Consider the following 20,167-nt stretch of genomic DNA (forward strand, 5'->3'; position numbering starts at 1 on the left):
ATGTGTGAAAAAGAGAAACGGATCCTGCAATTTCAAGTGGTATCATGCGGTCAGGCGGCACAAGGGATACATGATGAGTAGGGTTGCGTGGTACTAACGAAATATCACGATACCAAAAACTTTAAAACGATACGATATCATCTTGTTGTCAATTTCAGTACCATATTAAAGTATGCTGCCATTTGCCAAATGTGATGTAATGTGAGAGTTTTGAGATAAAATCAAAGACCATTTGAAAATAATAAAAAGTCTCGATATGGCCAAATGTGATCATTAAACAGCAGAAAGATGTCATTTAATTAAACAATATACAGTCACATGAGCACCACAGAATGAATGAGAGGCTTTGCTCTGTCGTCATCTTCACACAAACAGGCACACAAACAGGCACACAGCCATGCACACAAACAACACACACACACACACACACACACACACACACACACACACACACACACACACACACACACACAAATGCAACACACACTACTAATGCTTGATTTTCATGCAGTGTCTCCAATAGTATCCATCTGCAGAGCAGTGTGTTTAGTGTATAAACGGCTGTGAAATCTCAAATGACCCTTTTCACCATTGCAGCTCGGAGATTTCAACTCGGGAGTCACGGAAATCTTGATATAATGAACCCTTCAAAAACAGGAAGAACTTCAAAAGGTCTTTCAAAATAAAAGTCCTGCTGAAATGAGAGCTCTATTCAACTGGATTCATGAAATTGACGACATTACGACAGAAAAATATTACTACTGTATAAAAAAGAAATATTCAAAGTAGTTGCAATAATACTCATAATAACAATAATATAATATTAAATGGTTATATTATTAGTATTATTATCTGTACGCAATAATCACAAAATCTGTTGTGCATCTTTTTTGTTTTTTTACCAAAATTAAAAAAAAAAAAAATAAATTTGTTGAAAATTATTATATTTTCATTTGATTAAAGCTGTACACTATGTATTTGATTTAACACAATTTGACCATAACATTTAATTAAAACATGGAATACAGAAAAAATAAAGGGAAAAGGCATAATTTGTATCTATAAAACTTTGTCCAGTAATTTTCTTTGTAATTTCGTAAAAAATCAGAGTTTTTTTTATTTGTTGCCTAAGTATCGAGTTAGTATCGATACCGAGGTACCAGGGCTGATATAGTACCAAAGCCTAAATTTTGGTATTGGAGCAACCCTAATGATCAGTAGGGGGCAGTCGTGTCTCATTCTATGAACAAACACTGATTTCTAATAGTTTAGTCAACCTGATTATGCGAGCTTCACGTCTGCGCCCGTCGGTTTATCATGTATGACTTTGGGTTTGTAATTAATGAAAACTTAAATTATAGAGCCGGCAAAGTTAATGTGTTAACACGTGAAATTATTTAAATATGTTTAGCACCGTTAAGGCATTTACTTTGCATTAGCCTTGATTTCTAATAACTGGGCTGAACCTTCATTAAAACAGCAGGGTGTTTTGTACACACGCAACAGTCAGATGTGCTCCTTGATCAGTAATGATCCGAAAATTATTGTAATTTGTACAAACATTAATGAGAAGTCCATCAGAGGAAAGCAGCAGCAAAACATCTGTTACATACATAAGAACAGCCTGTACATTCAACTGAACATTTTTTATATTATTTAATGCAGATTTGTATTTCTGCGCGTTGCTATGCAGATTAAGAAATAAGGAATCTGTGTTTTTGTGCAAGTAATAAAGGTAAAGATCACTGTTTAGAAATCTACGACTAGCTGTCTTTAGTAGGGGTGTGCACGTTAACCATTTTTAACATTTGGTTAACCACAAGGTTTCACGAACGGTTAATAATTTTTTTCATTTGGAGTCAGGACGCGGGAATAAAGAATGTTTATTGCATTGGAATTTCCTCAAACACTACTCAAAATTACAGTAATCAAAATAACAGTAAATAATGTGCACAGTTAGCCATGAGCCTAAATAGCACAATACATAAGACTTCAAATGATAAAATCTCACATTAAAAGTAAAAAATGATCAAACTGTCACTGCCTGTAAGCGCTCTGCCAGCTTGGCAGATTCACATTTCCATGAGGCAGCGAAGCCTCTTCGTGGGTGCTTTGATTTTTAAATGGTTTAAAATCAAATAGCACTGAACTTGTCCAATCATTGTACATAAATATGTACACCAGAGCAAAAGGGAAAAAACACTGTTTCACCATATATCAAGCACTGAAACTTTGATTGGTGAAAAACAACCTGGAATCATCTTTAATGGTGTAACAGTCACATTAAGTCCTCTTTGCAACCTGAACTTCCTCAGAACGCAGCACAATGATTGAAACACAAAGCAGGGGTTTCGAGACACGTTTCTAAAAATTAAAGTTTTTTTAACTTTACCTTGTGTCTAAAAATGTGGTGATTCTGCGCTAAACACTGAAAGAAAAAACAATCAAAGACGTCTGTCCAGTCACAACAGTATATAGCAAAAAAGCACATACACACACAAAAGCATGTTTGAACAGCCCTTAACTTGCCCTATACTTGACCCAAACCTGGCCGGAAAACACAATGGTTTGTTAGAACCCATTGAGTTCGGGTCGGGTTGAAGACCTCTCTTTTCTATTTTAAGCAAAGGTGATTGGGGCTCTCAAGATCGAGCCCCTAGTGTCACTACATCGACACGTCTCGTTCCCTCCATCAGGGAACAGAGGTTACATCAGTAACCAAGACGTTACTTATATTTTGTATTTTAAATACATAATCACGTTACGTGTTCCATTACTTCCCAACCCTGATTGCACGTGTAGAATAACCGAATAGTGAGTTTGGTATTTGAATAGTGGCACGTCAAACAGTCAACAAAATGTTGACTATCCGTGTATATCCCTAGCACGTATTGTATATTAGACAACAAACAGTCCAAATGATTTTTTTTTTTTTTCCTCCCCAATTTGGAATGCCCAATTCCCAATGTGCACTAAGTCCTCATGGTGGCATAGTGGCTCGCCTCAATCTGGGTGGCAGAGGACGAATATCAGTTCCTCCGCGTCTGAGACCATCAATCCGCACATCTTATCACGTGGCTTGCTGAGCGCATTACCGCGGAGACCTCGCGCATGTGGAGGCTTCACGCTATTCTCTGCAGCATCCACGCACAACTTACCACGCGCCCCACTGAGAGCAAGAACCACATTATAGCGACCACGAGGAGGTTAACTCAACGTGACTCTACCCACCCTAGCAACCAGGCCAATTGGTTGCTTAGGAAGCCTGACTGGAGTCACTCAGCACGCCATGGATTTGAACTCACGACTCCAGGTGTGGTAGTCAGCGTCTTTACTTGCTGAGCTACCCAGGCCCCCTAGTCCAAATAAATTGTTAAAACCAACACTTTGTTTTCTTTGCTTAAGGAACAAAATGCATTCACGATAAAACATTTTTTTTTTTTTAAATTAAAACAATTTAAAAAAATAATAATTTGTAATCTATTGACAACCTTAATTAATTGTTATTATAATAAATGTTACTTATAAATAATAATAAATACATTCTAAAATATAAAATATTACTGTTACTTTTTGTTGTTTCTTTCCTCATCTGTAAGTCAGTAAAAGTCTGCTAAATAAATTTAAATGTAAGTATGAATGACAATAACTTGATAATAGCCCATAACATGAATCATGAACCTGGAATGAATGGGTAATTTTAAGCATATCAGACATATCTGTACAGCAAAATAAAAAAATGAATAGTGCTTAGAAAACGTATTTTTGTATTTACTATTATACATGCAGTACAGAGAAATGTCTTTAAAAAAAAAGGGGAAAAAGTCAGTCGTCTGGTACGGAGAAATTTGTTAAGCCGATCCCTTATCTTCCAGTTATGTGGTATAAGGCCGTGGAATTTCCGACCATTTTGAGATTTGTTTACTTTAAACACATGATTAAATACAAACAAACACAGCATTTTTTTTTTCATTGAATAAGACAGACAATAATAGCAAAAATTAAACCAAAGCGCCTTTTTATACCTGATATTACTGCCTAACAAAACAAGAGTTTAAAAGCAGTTAAAAAGAAAATAAACATCTGATCATTAACCTTTAAAAAGCGAATACATGTACAAGCACAAGAACTTTACTAAATTCTTCAGTGTGTTTGATATCAACATGCAGGGACAAAGATATGAGAAGCACGCGCATCAGAACGTCAGTTAATACATTCTGCTAAAATAAATCAGAATTCTTCTCTTTCTTCTACAAGAATTGGTAAGAGAAAACGTGCACCAGTTTTAGTGCTTTCTTTTTCTTCCTTTACTTTTAGAAGCTCAGTTAATACATGTATTCCACTAAATAATTAAAATTTCTGCCAATCTATCCAAATTTTTTTTTTCATTGAATAAGACAAAATTATAAATCAAAGCACCCTTTTATACCTGTCATCAAATAGACCGACAAATGGCAGGTGTGTTCGCATCTAAAGCAGCAATAGGCGTTTAGAAGTATCAGTTTATTCAAATTTAGAGCATATTTCGTTATATAAAATGACACCAAGCGTTTACGCGAGACTATAGAAAAGAAAACTGTTGCGCTATTCTGTAGATACATTTCATAAAGGTATATTATAAATGTTAATAGCAATGAAATTAAAATGATTGATTCTGATTCCAGTGAATCCTCTGATGCTGGTGTTGTAGGAAACAACCCCTATGAATAAAATGAAATTGCGTGAAATACAATTATTTCAATTGTAATCTGCGTGATCGTGAATTTTGAGCGTTGGACTTCCGGTGATGAAGAATTTCCCCTCATGGATTTTGCAAGGAGTTCATGTTTGGTGAACAGTGACAGGCGAATTTGCCATGTTGACCAAGAGGAAGTTGCTTGGTTAGGCAGGGTCCTCTGTGTGGGCGGCGCTTCATATATTGCTACACTGAATATTCACAATGGACAAGGATATCATTTTAGCGGCAAGTTTCTTTTTTTAACATTACTTTCACAGAGTATAAAGGGCAGCATTAAAAAGGGGTTGCTTGGCAATTAGTTTTTTTGCTGGTTTCACACACTCTGCCCATACCTTCTTCGCCCACAGAATTTCAGAGTGCAAAGGTAAATGTGACCATGCCTTAATCCTAACCTACCCCTTTCAATTAGATGGTAATGGTAGCCTTAACACTAACACAAACCCTAAATCTAACCCTAAAATCTGATTGGTTGATAAAAATATTGTTTCAGGACCGATAAGTAAATTGGGACATCTAGGAACATCTGCTCCATGACGAAATCACCTCACTGGTGCTTGCTAAGGAAAGCTTTACAATTGCTCAAATGTAGGGTTATGGATTTGTACATACCCATAAGCCCTAACTAGAATATTATAGAGACTTGGGGTGCGGTCTTTTGTCTTTGGCCAGTAAGCAACCACACAGAACACCTCAGCAACCAAATAGCAACGCCCTGGCAAACATCCACAACACCCTAGCATTGTGGTGGAGAGTTCTGCACAGGTAAGTGCTCACATTTTCTTCAGGAAATGTACAAATTTGCTGCTTATTGTTTGGAACATATCTCTGCCTATTAAAAATGCTGTCAAGGAATGCTGTTCACTAGAGTTCGGAACAGAGGTTTGGTCTTGCTACTAACTAGAACTACTAGACCTCAGGTGTACCTCACGATTCTTTCTGATCATAAACAAGAGTGGATCAATACTCTGAAAGGAGGGAAGAATAGTCCATAGGTATCCTTTTCATGGAAACCTAGCAGACCGGCCCATATCTATCCCATGCTAATCAGCGGAGTCCCCTTCTGAATCACACACATTTACTGTAAGCTGTGAATTACCCCTGCCCACAGAGCTGATCATCTGCCATCTCTCACTTTTCCTCTCGAACGCTTTCTTTCACTCCGCCAATGCAGTCGAGAAGCCACAGACACACAGCAGAAGACTGCCAAGTCCACATACAAAACTACAACACTCTTGCACACCCACACACCTCCAAAAACAGGAAGCAGCAAAGTACAGTTCAGCAAAGACTCAGCAAAGACTGTTTCTCTCCACCTAGTCGTGCACCAAGCATCCACAACTAGCTATAACACACGCATGTGCACATGTGAATGAGTCCAAACACAATAATACACAGTTCCCTTCACTAATGTTGGCACCCTTGGTAAATATGAGCAAATAAGGCTGTAAAAAATATTTCTGTATTGTTTATCCTTTTGATATTTCATTCAAAATATTCACAAAAATCTAACCTTTAATTGAAGTAAAATAATTGAAAGGGGGGAAAAATCTCATAATTAAATATTTTTCGTTAAAAACACATTTGCCAAAATTACTGGCAACCCTAGAAAAAGTTAATATTGTGTAAAATATATCTGAAGTATATTCCCATTCATATTTTCCTTTCTTTTTTTTTTAAACATTACAAAAAAACAAAAACCCCAGACAAGTCGCAATGGTCAAAAATGTCAATCTATAGTATGCTTACATAGACCAACAATAAATAAATAGCGCAAATGTGTGTCCTATGTGAACAGCTCCTTAGACAAAATGTTCTGTATAAGTGCCGAAATCCAGGCCCAGATGAAATCAACAGCTTTTTTTTTTTTTCACATTTTCTTCACTGATTTGGGCAAAAATATGTGGAATGGATTTTAAACATGATTAAAACATAAAAAGACGGAACTGACAGCACTACACTGCAGAAAGCACAATCAAATTAGCCATAAATATTAAATAAATGAACACACAAGGCAGACATGTGAATAACAGCCATTCCTATTCTGCAGATTTCTGTGCATAAAGATTCTGTGTGGACCTACCAATATCTCACTAAGACACACAGCGCATACAAACCATCCTAACACCCACTGTCAATACCAGCTATCACAGCTTCCTGCAATATTACATCATAAAACATGAAAACATACCACATAACCATAGTCACCAAACAATGGGTGACACAGAGGGCTTGAGTCTGACTCAACATGTAGATCATGGAGGAGAAGCTGACCTAGGTGGGTCTGGCAGGAGAAGAGCTGAGGCGTTGGGCTGGAGGAGGCTGGGTGTGCAAGCACTGGGCTCCCTGCGGGCAGAGGTTGGCCCCGCTTTAGTAGCTGCTTGTGTTCGTACTGACGGAAGCGAGGGGGCACCTCTCTGGGCGGGTAGCGTGGGGCTGCTGGCTGCTGCTGTTGTTGTTGGTTGCTGGAGGGTGCGCGCTTGCCATTGCCACCAGTGCTGCTGCCTGGTTGCACAGGGTTGATGGCGGTGCTGGGGTTGGTGGGGGGGGGAGGGATGGGGCTGGGCTTGGCAAAGTCTGGCACTGTGGACAGAGATGAAAGACAGCAAGAGACAGAAAGAAAGAGAGAGAGAGAGAGAGAGAGAGAGGTGGGGAGAGGGAAGGATAAAGTTAATTTTAGCACATGCCATAATGAAAGCAAACAGGAAGTGTGTCTTAAGAGAGATGCCTATGAAAGGGATCGGGATGATAAGTGGGGACTAATGGGCCTGTCACTACCTACTAAAGCTGGTCTAGACACATGGGGCTCTTGGAAAGGGATGCAAAAATATGCAAAAATGCTGTTCCCTATCTGTAACTCACTCGACGTTGTGTCGATGTAGTGACACTAGGGGTCACTCTTGGGAGCCCGAGACACCTCTGGTCTTTGATAAAAGGCCAATGAAAATTGGCGAGTGGTATTTGCATGCCACTCCCCCGGACATATGGGTATAAAAGGAGCTGGTATGCAACCACTCATTCAGATTTTCTCTTCGGAGCCGAACGGTCATGCTCATTGAGCTGAATCCTACTGTTCATTCACCTCTGCTGGATCCGACGGCGCATTTCAGTGGCTTCTCCCTCCTCTGCACTGGTGCACTGCAGAGAACGCCCCTGGGCGCTTCAGCAGAAAAACAAGAGAGTATATTTTCTGAAAGAGCTTTTTTCTCCTCTAAGAGTATATATTTCTCTAAAAGAGCGGCACACACGGAACATCTTTTTAAAGACGCCTCTTTTTAAAGATGCCTTTCCGATTGTATGTTATTCCTGGTTGCGGTCGTTATCTCTCAACTTCGGATGGTCATGATCACTGTCTTTCGTGTCTGGGCGCGACCCACACGGAGGCAGCATTTGTGGATGGTTCATGTTCTCATTGTGAGAACATGACCATGGCAACGTTGTGGTCGTGGCTTGCTTTCGTAAAGCAAGCCACCCCAGCGGCTCCCCGCCTCGGTCCTTCTACCTACAGGTATGAGGCAAGTGCGGCTAGCACTGGGGGCGATTTGGGGACCCAATGGGATCGTCTCCGCCGGGTATCCCCCCGCGGACCACCCGTTCCCTAGCACGCTCGTCTGCCCCAATCGGGCTTCCGGATGAGTTTGCCAGCTCGTCTCATGGTGAGTCTGGCTTCTTGTTCGGAGCCCTCGAAGATGATGAGCTCTCGAGGGCAGCATCGGAGAGCAGGCTTGTCCAGTCGGACGCAGAAGCCTCAACTGGGCTTCCCCCTTCGGGGACGATTGCCCAGTCACAGGCCGATGCCGAAATGACGGACATGCTTTCCCGGGCGGCCTCGAGCGTCGGGTTAGAGTGGAACCCTCCGCTCTCCCCTGAACCCTCGTGGCTTGATGATTGGTTCCTGGGCTCACGGCGCCGCTCAAAGCAGCCACGCCCCGCTCCAGTGCCATTCTTCCCGGAAGTGCACGAGGAGCTGACGAAATCATGGGAGGCACCTTTTACTGCCTAGCCCCGATTCTGCAGTTCCCCCGCTCTTACTTCCCTCGATGGCGGGGCGGCCAGGGGCTATACGGCGATTCCCCCGGTGGATAAGGCACTCGCGGTGCACCTTTGCCCGCAGAGCGCCGCCACCTTGGCGCGGACGCCCTAAGCTCCCGTCCAAGCCCTGTAGGCTCACGTCGTCCCTGACGGCTAAAGCCTGCAGCGCTGCTGGACAAGCCGCCTCTGCCCTGCACGCCATGGCTCTCCTGCAGGTCCACCAAACCAAGGCATTGAAAGAACTGCATGAGGGTAGTTCCGCCCCAGATTTGATGCAGGAACTGTGCTCGGTGACCGACCTCGCTCTCCGAGCGACGAAGGTCACGGCACGGACGATGGCCACACTAGTGGTCCAGGAGCACCACATTTGGCTCAACCTGGTCGAGATGGGCGAGGCCGACAAGACACGGTTCCTTGCTGCCCCCATTTCCCAGGCTGGCTTATTCGGCGACACCGTCGAGGAATTTGCCCAGCATTTCTCGGCGGTGAAGCAGCAGATGGAGGTAATCCGGCACATCCTGCTCCGGCGCGGCTCAAGATCACGCACCCCGTCTGCTCATCGCCAAGGGTGTCCCCCTGCGGTGAGTGCACCAGCTCCACCGCAGCCTGCCCCTTCGGCCCGACCCCAGCGTGGTGCCCACCGCAGGAAGCAGACGCCATCCGTCTCACAGCCGGCGCCTAAGAACCCACGGAGGTCGTCAAAGCATCCCTGAGACGGGCGACCCAGAGACGAGGGAACCCACTCACTTGGAGCTGGTAAAAAGACCACTCCATCCCCCGGTGGAGGGCCTTTTGTTGCATTTTTGTTTGATTTAGCCGCATGCCCAAGTGGCTGCGGTACCCAACAGTTCAGCAAAAGAGTGGCTTCCTTCCTCCCTGGGTCACATACATGGTGTGCACGGTCGTCACCACGACTACCATCCACAGGTTTTTTCTTGCAGGATTGGAGCTCCAGCGGTGGCCTTTCCGCCCCTGAGCGCCCAGCTGTGGCACACAGCCCCCCCGATGTGGCAGTCTCCATGGGTTCTGAGGACAGGCCTCTTCCTCCCCCATCCCAGGCTGTTCCGGGGTTGGTCACAAGGAGCCAGGTAAGTGCTTTGATGTCCCTAGACTCAGCACGGCCACAATGTGGTGTGGCACCTCGAGCTCCGCCCCACCGCGAGGCCCCACCTGCCGGTATGTCCGACGACGTTGTCCCCTTGGTCCCCCTTGCACGGAACTTGGACGCGTGGCTCGCGCTTTCCAATCTGTCGCAATGGCTGATCCGGACTGTCCGACTCGGTTTGGAGTTGGACTCAGTCTCTTTGACGGTGCGCCTTATGAACGAGCGTGCCCAGTCTGTGCTGGCCTGTTTGAAGGCGTTCAAACAGAAAACAGCGGTTCCACTGAAACTTTTTCAGAGGCTCCTGGGGCATATGGCATCCTCGGCAGTGGCCACCCCGCTCGGGTTGATGCATATGAGGCCGCTTCAGCACTGGCTCCAGACTCGAGTCCCGAGATGGGCATGGCACCACGGGACACATTGCGTGGTCATCACGCCGGTCTGTCACCGACTTTTCAGCCCTTGGACCGACCTCTCCTCTCTACGGGCAAGTGTTCCTCTAGAACTGGTCTCCAGGCGTGTCGTGGTCATGACAGACGCCTCCAAAACGGGCTGGGGCACTGTTTGCAAAGGGCATGCAGCCACCGGCCTCTGGACGGGTCCGCGACTGCATTGGCACATCAACTGCCTCGAGTTGTTGGCAATTCTGCTCGCCCTGCGGAGGTTCCGGCTGTTGATCCAGGGCAAGCACATGTTAGTTCGGACAGACAACACGGCAATGGTAGCATATATCAACCGCCAAGGCGCTCTGAGCTCTCACTGTATGTCACAACTCGCCCGCCGTCTCCTCCTCTGGAGTCAGCAGCACTTCAAGTCGCTAAGAGCCACTCACATCCCGGGCAACCTCAACGCTACAGCGGATGCGCTGTCACGGCAGGTTACCCTCAGGGGAGAGTGGAGACTCCACCCTCATGTGGTCCAGCTGATTTGAAGTTGATTCGGATGGGCACAAGTGGACCTGTTCGCCTCCCAAAAATCCTCCCACTGCCCGCTCTGGTATGCCCTCACTGAGGCTCCCCTTGGCATAGACGCGCTGGCACACAGCTGGCCCCCTAGCCTACGCAAATAAGCATTTCCCCCATGAGCCTGCTTGCACAGACCCTGTGCAAGGTCAGGGAGGACGAGGAGCAGGTCATCCTGGTAGCACCCTACTGGCCCACCCAGATGTGGTTCTCGGACCTCACGCTCCTCGCGACAGGTCCCCCCTGGCAAATTCCCTTGAGGAAGGACCTTCTTTCTCAGGGACGGGGCACCCTCTGGCACCCGCGATCACTCAGGCTAGGGCCCCCTCTAAGAGGCGCCTGTATGCCTTTAAGTGTTCGCTAAGTGGTGTTCTTCCCGACGCGAAGATCCCCAGAGATGCGCAGTCGGACCAGTGCTTTCCTTCCTGCAGGAGAGGTTGGAAGGGAGGCTGTCCCCTTCCACCTTGAAGGTGTACATTGCTGCCATAGCAGCACACCACGACGCAGTTGACGGTAAGTCCTTAGGGAAGCACGACCTGATCATCAGGTTCCTAGGAGGCTGAATCCCTCCAGACCGCGCCTCGTTCCCTAATTGGACATCTCTGTAGTTCTTCAGGGTCTACAGACTGCCCTCCTGACTGCACTCACTTCCATCAAGAGGGTAGGAGACCTGCAAGCGTTCTCTGTCAGCGAAACGTTCCTGAAGTTCGGTCCGGGTTACTCTCACGTGATCCTGAGACCCCGACTGGGCTATGTGCCCAAGGTTCCCACCACCCCTTTTAGGGACCAGGTGGTGAACCTGCAAGCGCTGCCCCAGGAGGAGGCAGACCCAGCCCTGTCGTTGCTGTGTCCGGTGCGTGCTTTACGCATCTATTTGGATCGTACGCAGAGCTTTAGAATCTCTGAGCAACTCTTTGTCTGATTTGGTGCACAGCGGAAAGGAAGCACTGTCTCCAAGCAGAGGATCGCCCACTGGCTCATTGACGCCATAACTATGGCATATCTCGCCCAGGACATGCCGCCCCCGGTAGGGCTACGAGCCCATTCTACCAGGGGTGTAGCGGCTTCCTGGGCCCTGGCCAGAGGTGCCTCTCTAACAGACATTTGCAGAGCAGCAGGCTGGGCAACACCCAACACCTTTGCATGGTTCTACAACCTCCGGGTGGAACCGGTTTCTTCCCAGGTAGTGGCACGCAACACAAGCGGATAAGCCCGGGATAGCCGGCCGGGTGTATCGCTTGCACATAGCGCCTTCCACCTCCTTTTGAGCTGAAGACATGTGCCATTAATTCCCAGTAGTGTTCACAAGCTTGTTCCCTGGTTGACTTCCTCCGAGCCCTGTGGCAGTCGAGTGTTCGGAGAGATTCGCTGCCAGCCCAGTACACGTGCTAACTAAGAGTCCTGTTCTGGGGTAGGTGCTCCGCATGTGGCGGTTCCCTGTAAGGCTAACCCCATGCGATATATATATCTTCCGCTAATTCGTTTCCCTGTTGGAAAACTGCGTCTTCCTTGGGCAGAGCCCCTCTGCCCCAGTCTCCATGTTTGTAGTAACTCCTCCCCCGTTGGGTAGGATCTACCTTGAAGACTCTCCACATGGTTGGAAAGACCATGTGACGTATCCTTCCACTTAAATATCCCCCCCTCTTTGGGCGAGGTGTGGTCTCCGCTGTGTCTTCCTCTTGGGAGGGACACCCCCCGACTAGACCTGGCGGCCCAGTCGGATAATCCCCCTTCTTTTTTAGGGAGTGGAAAAAAGAGAAGGGGAAAAGAGGTCACGACTGGGTTAAGCCTGTCTCTATCTCTTGGGTAGTCGACTTGTCCCCAAAAAGGGCCGTTTGACACTCATAACTGTGTTGGGGGAGGTTACGTGTTGACCTGGTGTGCTGGCTATGAGGCACACAGTAGTCTGCCCACCACACACTGCCACTTCACGTAACACAGTTCAGCCAATTGTGGTGTTTCGTATAGGGACCCCTAGTGTCACTACATCAACACAACGTCGAGTGAGTGACAGATAGGGAATGTCATGGTTACTTGTGTAACCTCCGTTCCCTGATGGAGGGAACGAGACGTTGTGTCCCTCCTGCCACAACGCTGAACTACCCGCTGAAATGGCTGGACCTTATATCGGCTCCTCAGCATAAAACCTGAATGAGTGGTTGCATACCAGCTCCTTTTATACCCGTATGTCCGGGGGAGTGGCATTCAAATACCACTCACCAATTTTCATTGGCCTTTTAGCAAAGACCAGAGGTGTCTCGGGCTCCCAAGAGTGACCCCTAGTGTCATTACATCGACACAACATCTCGTTCCCTCCATCAGGGAACGGAGGTTACACAAGTAACCATGACGTTTTTCCCAGCTTAATATGCAGACAACTATAAATAAACCATTCAGAGGTTGATTCCCCCAAAAAGTGTAAACACTGTGGCTCTGTGCTGCTTTCAAAACAGCTCAACATAGTACATTGGCGTAAGTTTTGGACAGAACCTGTCTGTGCAAGCAATGGCAGATGAGGGGAGTGTTTAGGAAACCTCTTTGAAAACCTAATTATTTTTTGCAAATTCCATTTGGATGACAATAGAGGGGTTTATTTTGGGTTTCTGGGCTTGTTTTGTCTTGTATGGATTTTAGGAGCCTTCCTAATGCAAAATATCAAGATGGTTACAAATATGGGTCTTGTTCACTTACGTACATTTTCATAACAGAATCCAGTGATATTGAAGGAAAATTATTGATTATTCAGAGGCAGACACAGCTGGGTCAGGCTGAACAGAACAAAACTTCACGTGACAGATAAAAGATGAATTTCACTTGGTAAACAGGAGCTGCAAATTGTTCTTATATAATGGAGGAAGCTTGTTTCATGAATAGGTGAATTTGAGCACAGACAATCTGAATCACAAATGCACACAAAATTTTCCAGAGGAATCCTTTCAAGGAGTATTTTAGTTTAACTACAAGTTTAGCTCTACTGACAACATCTGTGGCATGCTTTAGATTACCACAGAAAATTACTTTCACTCGCCCCTCAGTTAATAAAAACAAACAAAATATGTGTGTACTTCGTGAATACGTCATCTGTCATGATGGTTAACTAGGCTGATTTCAGTTCAGTTCAGTTTATTATTTACCCCAATGGAGAAATTTCATTTGCACAGGTGTTACATAAGAAACATACAAACACACACAAAATAACCATAACACACGTGTAAAAAAGAAAGAAATCAATATTCAGGTCAAGAGCAATGGGGATGCCAAATTAACTTAAATAAGGAACATTTGAAGATGACGTCTTTGGCCATTGCATCTTGACAAGCTGTTTGTTGTGTTTTCAAGACAGTGTGTCAAATTAAAAATAGCTCAACTTTTATAAAACATTTTTGCTTTAAGTTTATAGTGTTACTTCTAGTGAAACTTTTATTCTATTTCTTTTAAAGAAAAAAATTTGCAGTAATGATCAGGGTTTGCAGTAATAAGGTGAACTACGTCACCCAGGATCCTTTGGTACTTTCCTACTGGCTAATAATGAGGCTAACATACACTTTAGGTTATGTGCTGCAGAGGCCTCAGTGTTACATGAAAATGTGAATCCTGAGCTAGCATGAACATGTCCTTTCAATTTCTCCCCCTCTCTTTCTCCCTCTCACACGCACGTCCCTCCCCCAGTTATGGCCCCTTGCTCTCCTTCATGGCATATTTGCAGCACAGACACTCTCCAGCAGCGCAGTCGCAGTCCTAAGCTGGAGTCGGTGATGCCAATCACTGATAAAGTCCAGCTCTGCCTGCCTGTCACAAGCTGGGGTGACCAATTGCAACAGATTCCCAGTCCTCCTCTCCTCTCCGACCCATTGTTCTGGATATGGATGTGTTACAGGAAGCATATGGACCCCTAAACGTATGACTAATTTCTCGTGTTCGCTGTATGTTCTCTGTCAATTACACTTTTACCCCGTGGCTGTGAAAAATGGCTGCAATCAGGGCCTTTAGATGTATTCTAGAAGCTTCAGTGGAAACTGCCAGTGCTCGTCCAATCACAATGCAGCATTGGTGAGGGGTGGATTGAGAGTGTAAGGGGAGGGAGAGAGGAGAGAAAGACTGTGTGTGCCTCTAAATCCAGCTCTCTGAACACTGGGCACAGATACACAATGCAAATCCTCAATCAATTATACCATTATGAGATTCATGTGAACTGAAACACTTTAATGGCACTTACAATGGAAGTGAATGGGGCCAATCCATAAATAATAAAATATACAATGTTTCAAAAGTATAGCCACAAAATGTAAACAATATGCGTGTTAACATTATTTTAGTGTGATAAAATAGCGTACCTTTTTTTAGCAGAGTTATATCAGATTTTACAACTTTGTTGCCATGACGACGTAATGCAGTAAACCATGTAATCCCAGTAAATGATGATATAAACAACTGTACAGCTCAAATAATACAAAGGTTTTAACAGAAGAATTAATGAAAGATATTTTATAAAATTATTGGCTTCACATTTCTGCCTTTAAACCCTCCAAAAACTGGCCCCATTCACTTTCATTGCAAGTGCCTCACTTTAATCTCTATTGTTGCTTTTTTTAAAGAAATGGAGGGACGAGTGGAAACTGCCAGTGCTTGTCAAATTCTTTTTTTTTTTTTTTTTTGATAATCAACATTATGCCACAAATGCTGTTGATTGAGCTTAACTTGTATTGAACCCGGTATATTCCTTTAACAGGGACAATTTCCCTATCCTTTTGCACGATACCCCAAGAATACATGAACAATCCTTTTAAGAGAAAAATCCAAACACAATTATGAGTTACACAATTCTGTTTTTAAACCCTTAAAATGCATGGCCCCATTGATAACCATTGTAAGTGAGTTACTGTAAGCAATTTTTTTTTTTTTACTGAGAGTCTGCGCTAAAAACATTTTCAGTGGTAATCGACCAATTATGTCTCGAATGTTGTCAGCAGAGCTTCACTTCTATTAAACCTGTAAAATTCTTCTATAGCGATTTGGAAAAAAATGACAAACACAGAGAAAAAGTAAACATCAGCTTCTTTTGTGGTGGTAGTATTATGGGGCTTTTCCACTGCACTGTACGGCTCGACTCTGCTCGCTTTTGGGGGGTTTTCCACTGTGGATAGTACCTGGTACCTGGTACTTTTTTTAGTACCACCTCGGTCGAGGTTCTAAGCGAGCCGAGCTGATACTAAATGTGACGTCAAAACCTTGCAGATCACTGATTGGTCAGAGAGAATCGTCACTACCAGCGTCACTGGATTTGCGTCACAGGACATCAACCCGCTAGTTTTAAAGTTAGCAACAGCGATAGCAGTATCATTTGTGCACGTGACTTTCGAATTATAAAAAGAAATGGCTGTGCGCAAAACCACACCGTGGTCAATAAACGAGGTGCAGACATTCCTCTCGGTAGTAGCCGAGGAGAGGATACTACGAGAGCTGGATGGGGCGACGCGAAGGGGTGGCACAACTATGACGATCAGCCTATAATCCCACCCATGTTGAGACTGCACTAAACTGCAGTAGAAAAGCAAGCTCAGAAAAGTAAAGCGAGCTGAGTTGAGTCGAACCGTAACGTGCAGTGGAAAAGTGCCATTAGATATTTAACATGCATGTTTGCAAAACAGCTCAGATGCACATTGAACTCCCAGAAAATTAAGAGGCATTTCATCAGAAAAAGCATTTTATACATTGGCCCAGGGGGAACACTTTCCATCTTTTCAATGCTGTGGCAGAGATCTCACTCTTTCGCTTTCATAAAGACGTCTTAATTTACTGACTGATGAGAAATTAAATCCTGCTTTAACGGTTTGATTCTTCAACTTCACAGGACAGATAATAGGGCTAACGGCGAGAGAATTGTTTAACATGCTGAAATTACAGGACCTGTGCCCAGTCTAAATACAGAGGAAACACCTTAAACTGAATTACAGCATACTGACAGCACCACCTAGTACAGACACACACTCTCTACACATGCTACTAACTCGTAATGACAGACTTTCTAGGATGAGCCGCAACTTCAAAAGGAGTCCAGAAAAAATGTTGAGTGGGTTTATTTTGATCAACTGCACTTTCCAAGGCCGTTTTAAGACTGCAAATGAGCTACGAGGGGAGACAAAAGCATTGTGATGTGGAGATGTGAATCAGACCACACAGTGAGGACAGGTTTTTGAATATAATTCAATGTCACTCAGACTCAACAGCACATTTTAGCAGCCGTCTATTGAGGACTGTACAGTGTGCATGCCCTCTGGAGCTAGACAGCATGGAGCATTTCTCCTTAGGGTGACACTTACACAGACACCTTATGATGGCCTTGTGCATCCCCGAGTCTCAGACTACAGTTGTTGCTATGGAGATACACACCTTGTGCTTGTTTTTTCTCTCCACTTCTCCCACATCTCCAAGTGTTCATCACAGAGCATCTGTCACTTCCTCACAACAGAAATAGACCTAACTCAAGCTCAATCTCCACTGCCAAATGACTCACAAAATGTAATAAACTGACTGGTCTAAAATACAGGACTGTGCATGCAGATGTTAAAGATGGAATGCAGCTTTTTATGCACTTTTAACTGTAAGAGGTTGGCACAGGAAACAATGATAAGTGCTATTAGGCATGTCCAGAACTCTTTTTCAAAAATTTACTAATCGGTGGGTTCCCTGAACGACTAGTCGACTAACTGGTAATAAGGAAGCCCTGTAAAATTAGGCTGGTTTCGGGTTCACCTCACCCAATTGGACTCATTTTATTTACATAACTGATGCCATTAACATTGATCTTGGTTTCAAGAACAGCTAGATTGGGCAGAATGGAGAAGATAGCAGTGGCGCTCAGATGTGTTTTTAAAAAAACGTAAATTTTTCCTCCATCTTAAAAATGGACCTCTCATGGTGGACACTTACAGAAAAAAAAGGTAAAAACATTGCAAGATGCGACGCAATGGAGCAAGACATCTGTCTAAATCTGTATGGCTGTTGTGACGGTGCTTTAAAGGGGATGAATTTAAGTTTGGTTGAAAAAAAAAAAAAAAAAATATATATATATATATATATATATATATATATATATATATATATATATATATATAAAACATATATATAAATATAAAAGGGGGAAAAAATCAACTAGTCTGTTGTTGTATGACTTATCGCTCATTAAAACCCATCCCTAACTGCTATTAGTAGGGCCCTATGAAATCCTCTTTATTTATTTTTTTTGCAAATTTAGTTATTTTTTCCCCAATTTCTTTGTTTTCCATTTTATTTTCCAATTCCCTGATTAACTTTATCATCAAAATGTTGGCAAAGCAGATTCATTCATAAAACTTTCAACATTTTCTGCATAACACTGCATTATTTTTTATCAAATGAAGTGCTTTTATAGAGATCCTCAAGGCACAATCCAAACACTGTATTTTTGTCAAACAGTGCTGCACAACAGAACATCACAGATGTAAGATATTGCTAAAATATATATTTTTTATTAGTAGTATTATTATTACAGTGACTATTACATTAATAAACAATGACCCCATCATTTTCCCTTTACAATATAACTAATATAACATTAACCCTGTCCCTGACAACCATGTCACTCATGTTTATCACATCTGCTTGCTATGTTATCCAGCCATAGTTTGTCAGTGCAGTCAGTAATGTAGCAGATTGAAAGGTAAACATCAGAGCATCTTTTTGCAGCTCAACAGACAACAGTGCGGTGGTGCACTGTGTCTGTTCTGTTGAGTGTTGAGTTCACGCTACGTTGTTACCTAGTTGGTGAGACGCAATGCTGGAAAGTATATAAACAATGTCCATATTTTACTCTCCATGACAACGAGCTTATGGCTAACTAGCTAATCACGTAGCTACTTTCATGCCTTGTCAGCTAAGTGGAAGCTAATGTGTAAACATGTATTCACCAAACTGTTTTGTTCAGGATTCGCAGTTTGGTACCCCCTTCAACTGAACAGTTCCAGTCATTGCATTTACAAAATGTAATATTTAAAAGTCTGGTTTTCCACCGTTGAAAGATTCCCCTGAACTTGTATAGCAGAATACGGTGTAACACCACTGCTGCTGTTTATCTCTTTTGACTCGGCAGCAGCAAACCATGAGTTATTTTGGTTGTGACTGTTTTGTTATACATTAACAGCAAAATATTGCTGATGATATTTTGATAAGCAAGAAAACTGTACTTTAGTACAATTTAGAGGTACTTGTCCTGTACTTGAGTATTAACATGGCATTTTCTAATACTTTATACTTCCACTCCCCTACATTTCAGAGGGAAATATTGTACTTTTTCCACTGCATTTATTTTTTTTAACAGCTATTGTTACTAGTTAATTTTCAGATCAATATTTTATATGTAAAATATATGATCAGTTCAAATTAACTGTTATCTCTTCATTTAAAAAATACCCATCTTAAAAATGCCCAGCTTAAATAAAATGTATAATGTATAATAACAATGTCAAATATTTGTTGATAAAAATATTTGTTTAAGAAAGCAGCCTTCTGATATATCCCATATCGGTCGGGCTCTACATGTGACGCCATGTGAGGATCGGACGTGTGAACGGCGAGCTCTGCGCACCTTGCTAGTTTTAATACTTTTAATGACATAAACCTTTGGGATCCAATACACTCTGTTTCATAACTGTCCTAGGAGGACAATATGTCAAAGAATTCAAAATCCTTGGGCTCTGGAGACATTAAAAGACAATTATGTGCTCAAGCTGAGCAGGCCGCAAGCCTGGGAGTCGACTTAGTCAAGGAGGTGCGGGAAATGCGGCGAGAGATGCTGAAAATGTTGGCAATGCTGACGAAGGTTGTTGCTGATTTGGAGGATCTTGCTGTGATACGTCGATCGATCACTGCCATGGAGGCGAAGTTCTCTGATGTGGTTACAAGAGTGGGGGATGTCGAGAAACAGATAGATTACCTGGAGTCATCGGAGAGGGAATTATCTGCAAATCCGCTAGTGACCAAGGTGGATTTGGAGCATGTCTGGGAGAAGTTGGAGGACATGGAGAACCGTAGCCGGCGGAATAACGTCTGTATCTGTGTCTGTATCAGTCTTTGAGGGAGAAGAGGGGCAGGATATGGCTGACAAGATTGTGTGACGTCACGCACTTGCATCTAGGCGAATTTGGAGTTTAATATTTCCACATGACTTTCCAAGTTGTAATTACAACTTCAAGTGGCGTTCCATTGCACTTTTCCCAGTAGGAAGTTGGAAAATCCGACTTTCCAAGTTGAATGGAATGCAGCAAGAGGCAGATTGCTAACATTAGCTAGCTAGTTTTG

General features: G+C 43.6%; 1 protein-coding gene across 5 annotated transcripts in view; it reads right to left on the reverse strand.

Annotated features, from left to right (window-relative positions):
- The window catches only part of LOC127451447 (trinucleotide repeat-containing gene 6C protein-like), a 103,282-nt gene that overhangs the window by 51,379 nt on the left and 31,736 nt on the right, over positions 1-20,167 (reverse strand). For all 5 annotated transcript variants that reach the window (XM_051716167.1, XM_051716166.1, XM_051716165.1 and 2 more), the window contains exon 4: positions 7,010-7,318. In XM_051716167.1, the coding sequence (XP_051572127.1) occupies positions 7,010-7,318 (309 nt within the window). The remainder of the gene's footprint in view (positions 1-7,009; positions 7,319-20,167) is intronic.

This window comes from Myxocyprinus asiaticus, chromosome 14 (genome assembly GCF_019703515.2).
Source record: "Myxocyprinus asiaticus isolate MX2 ecotype Aquarium Trade chromosome 14, UBuf_Myxa_2, whole genome shotgun sequence".
NCBI lineage: Eukaryota > Metazoa > Chordata > Actinopteri > Cypriniformes > Catostomidae > Myxocyprinus > Myxocyprinus asiaticus.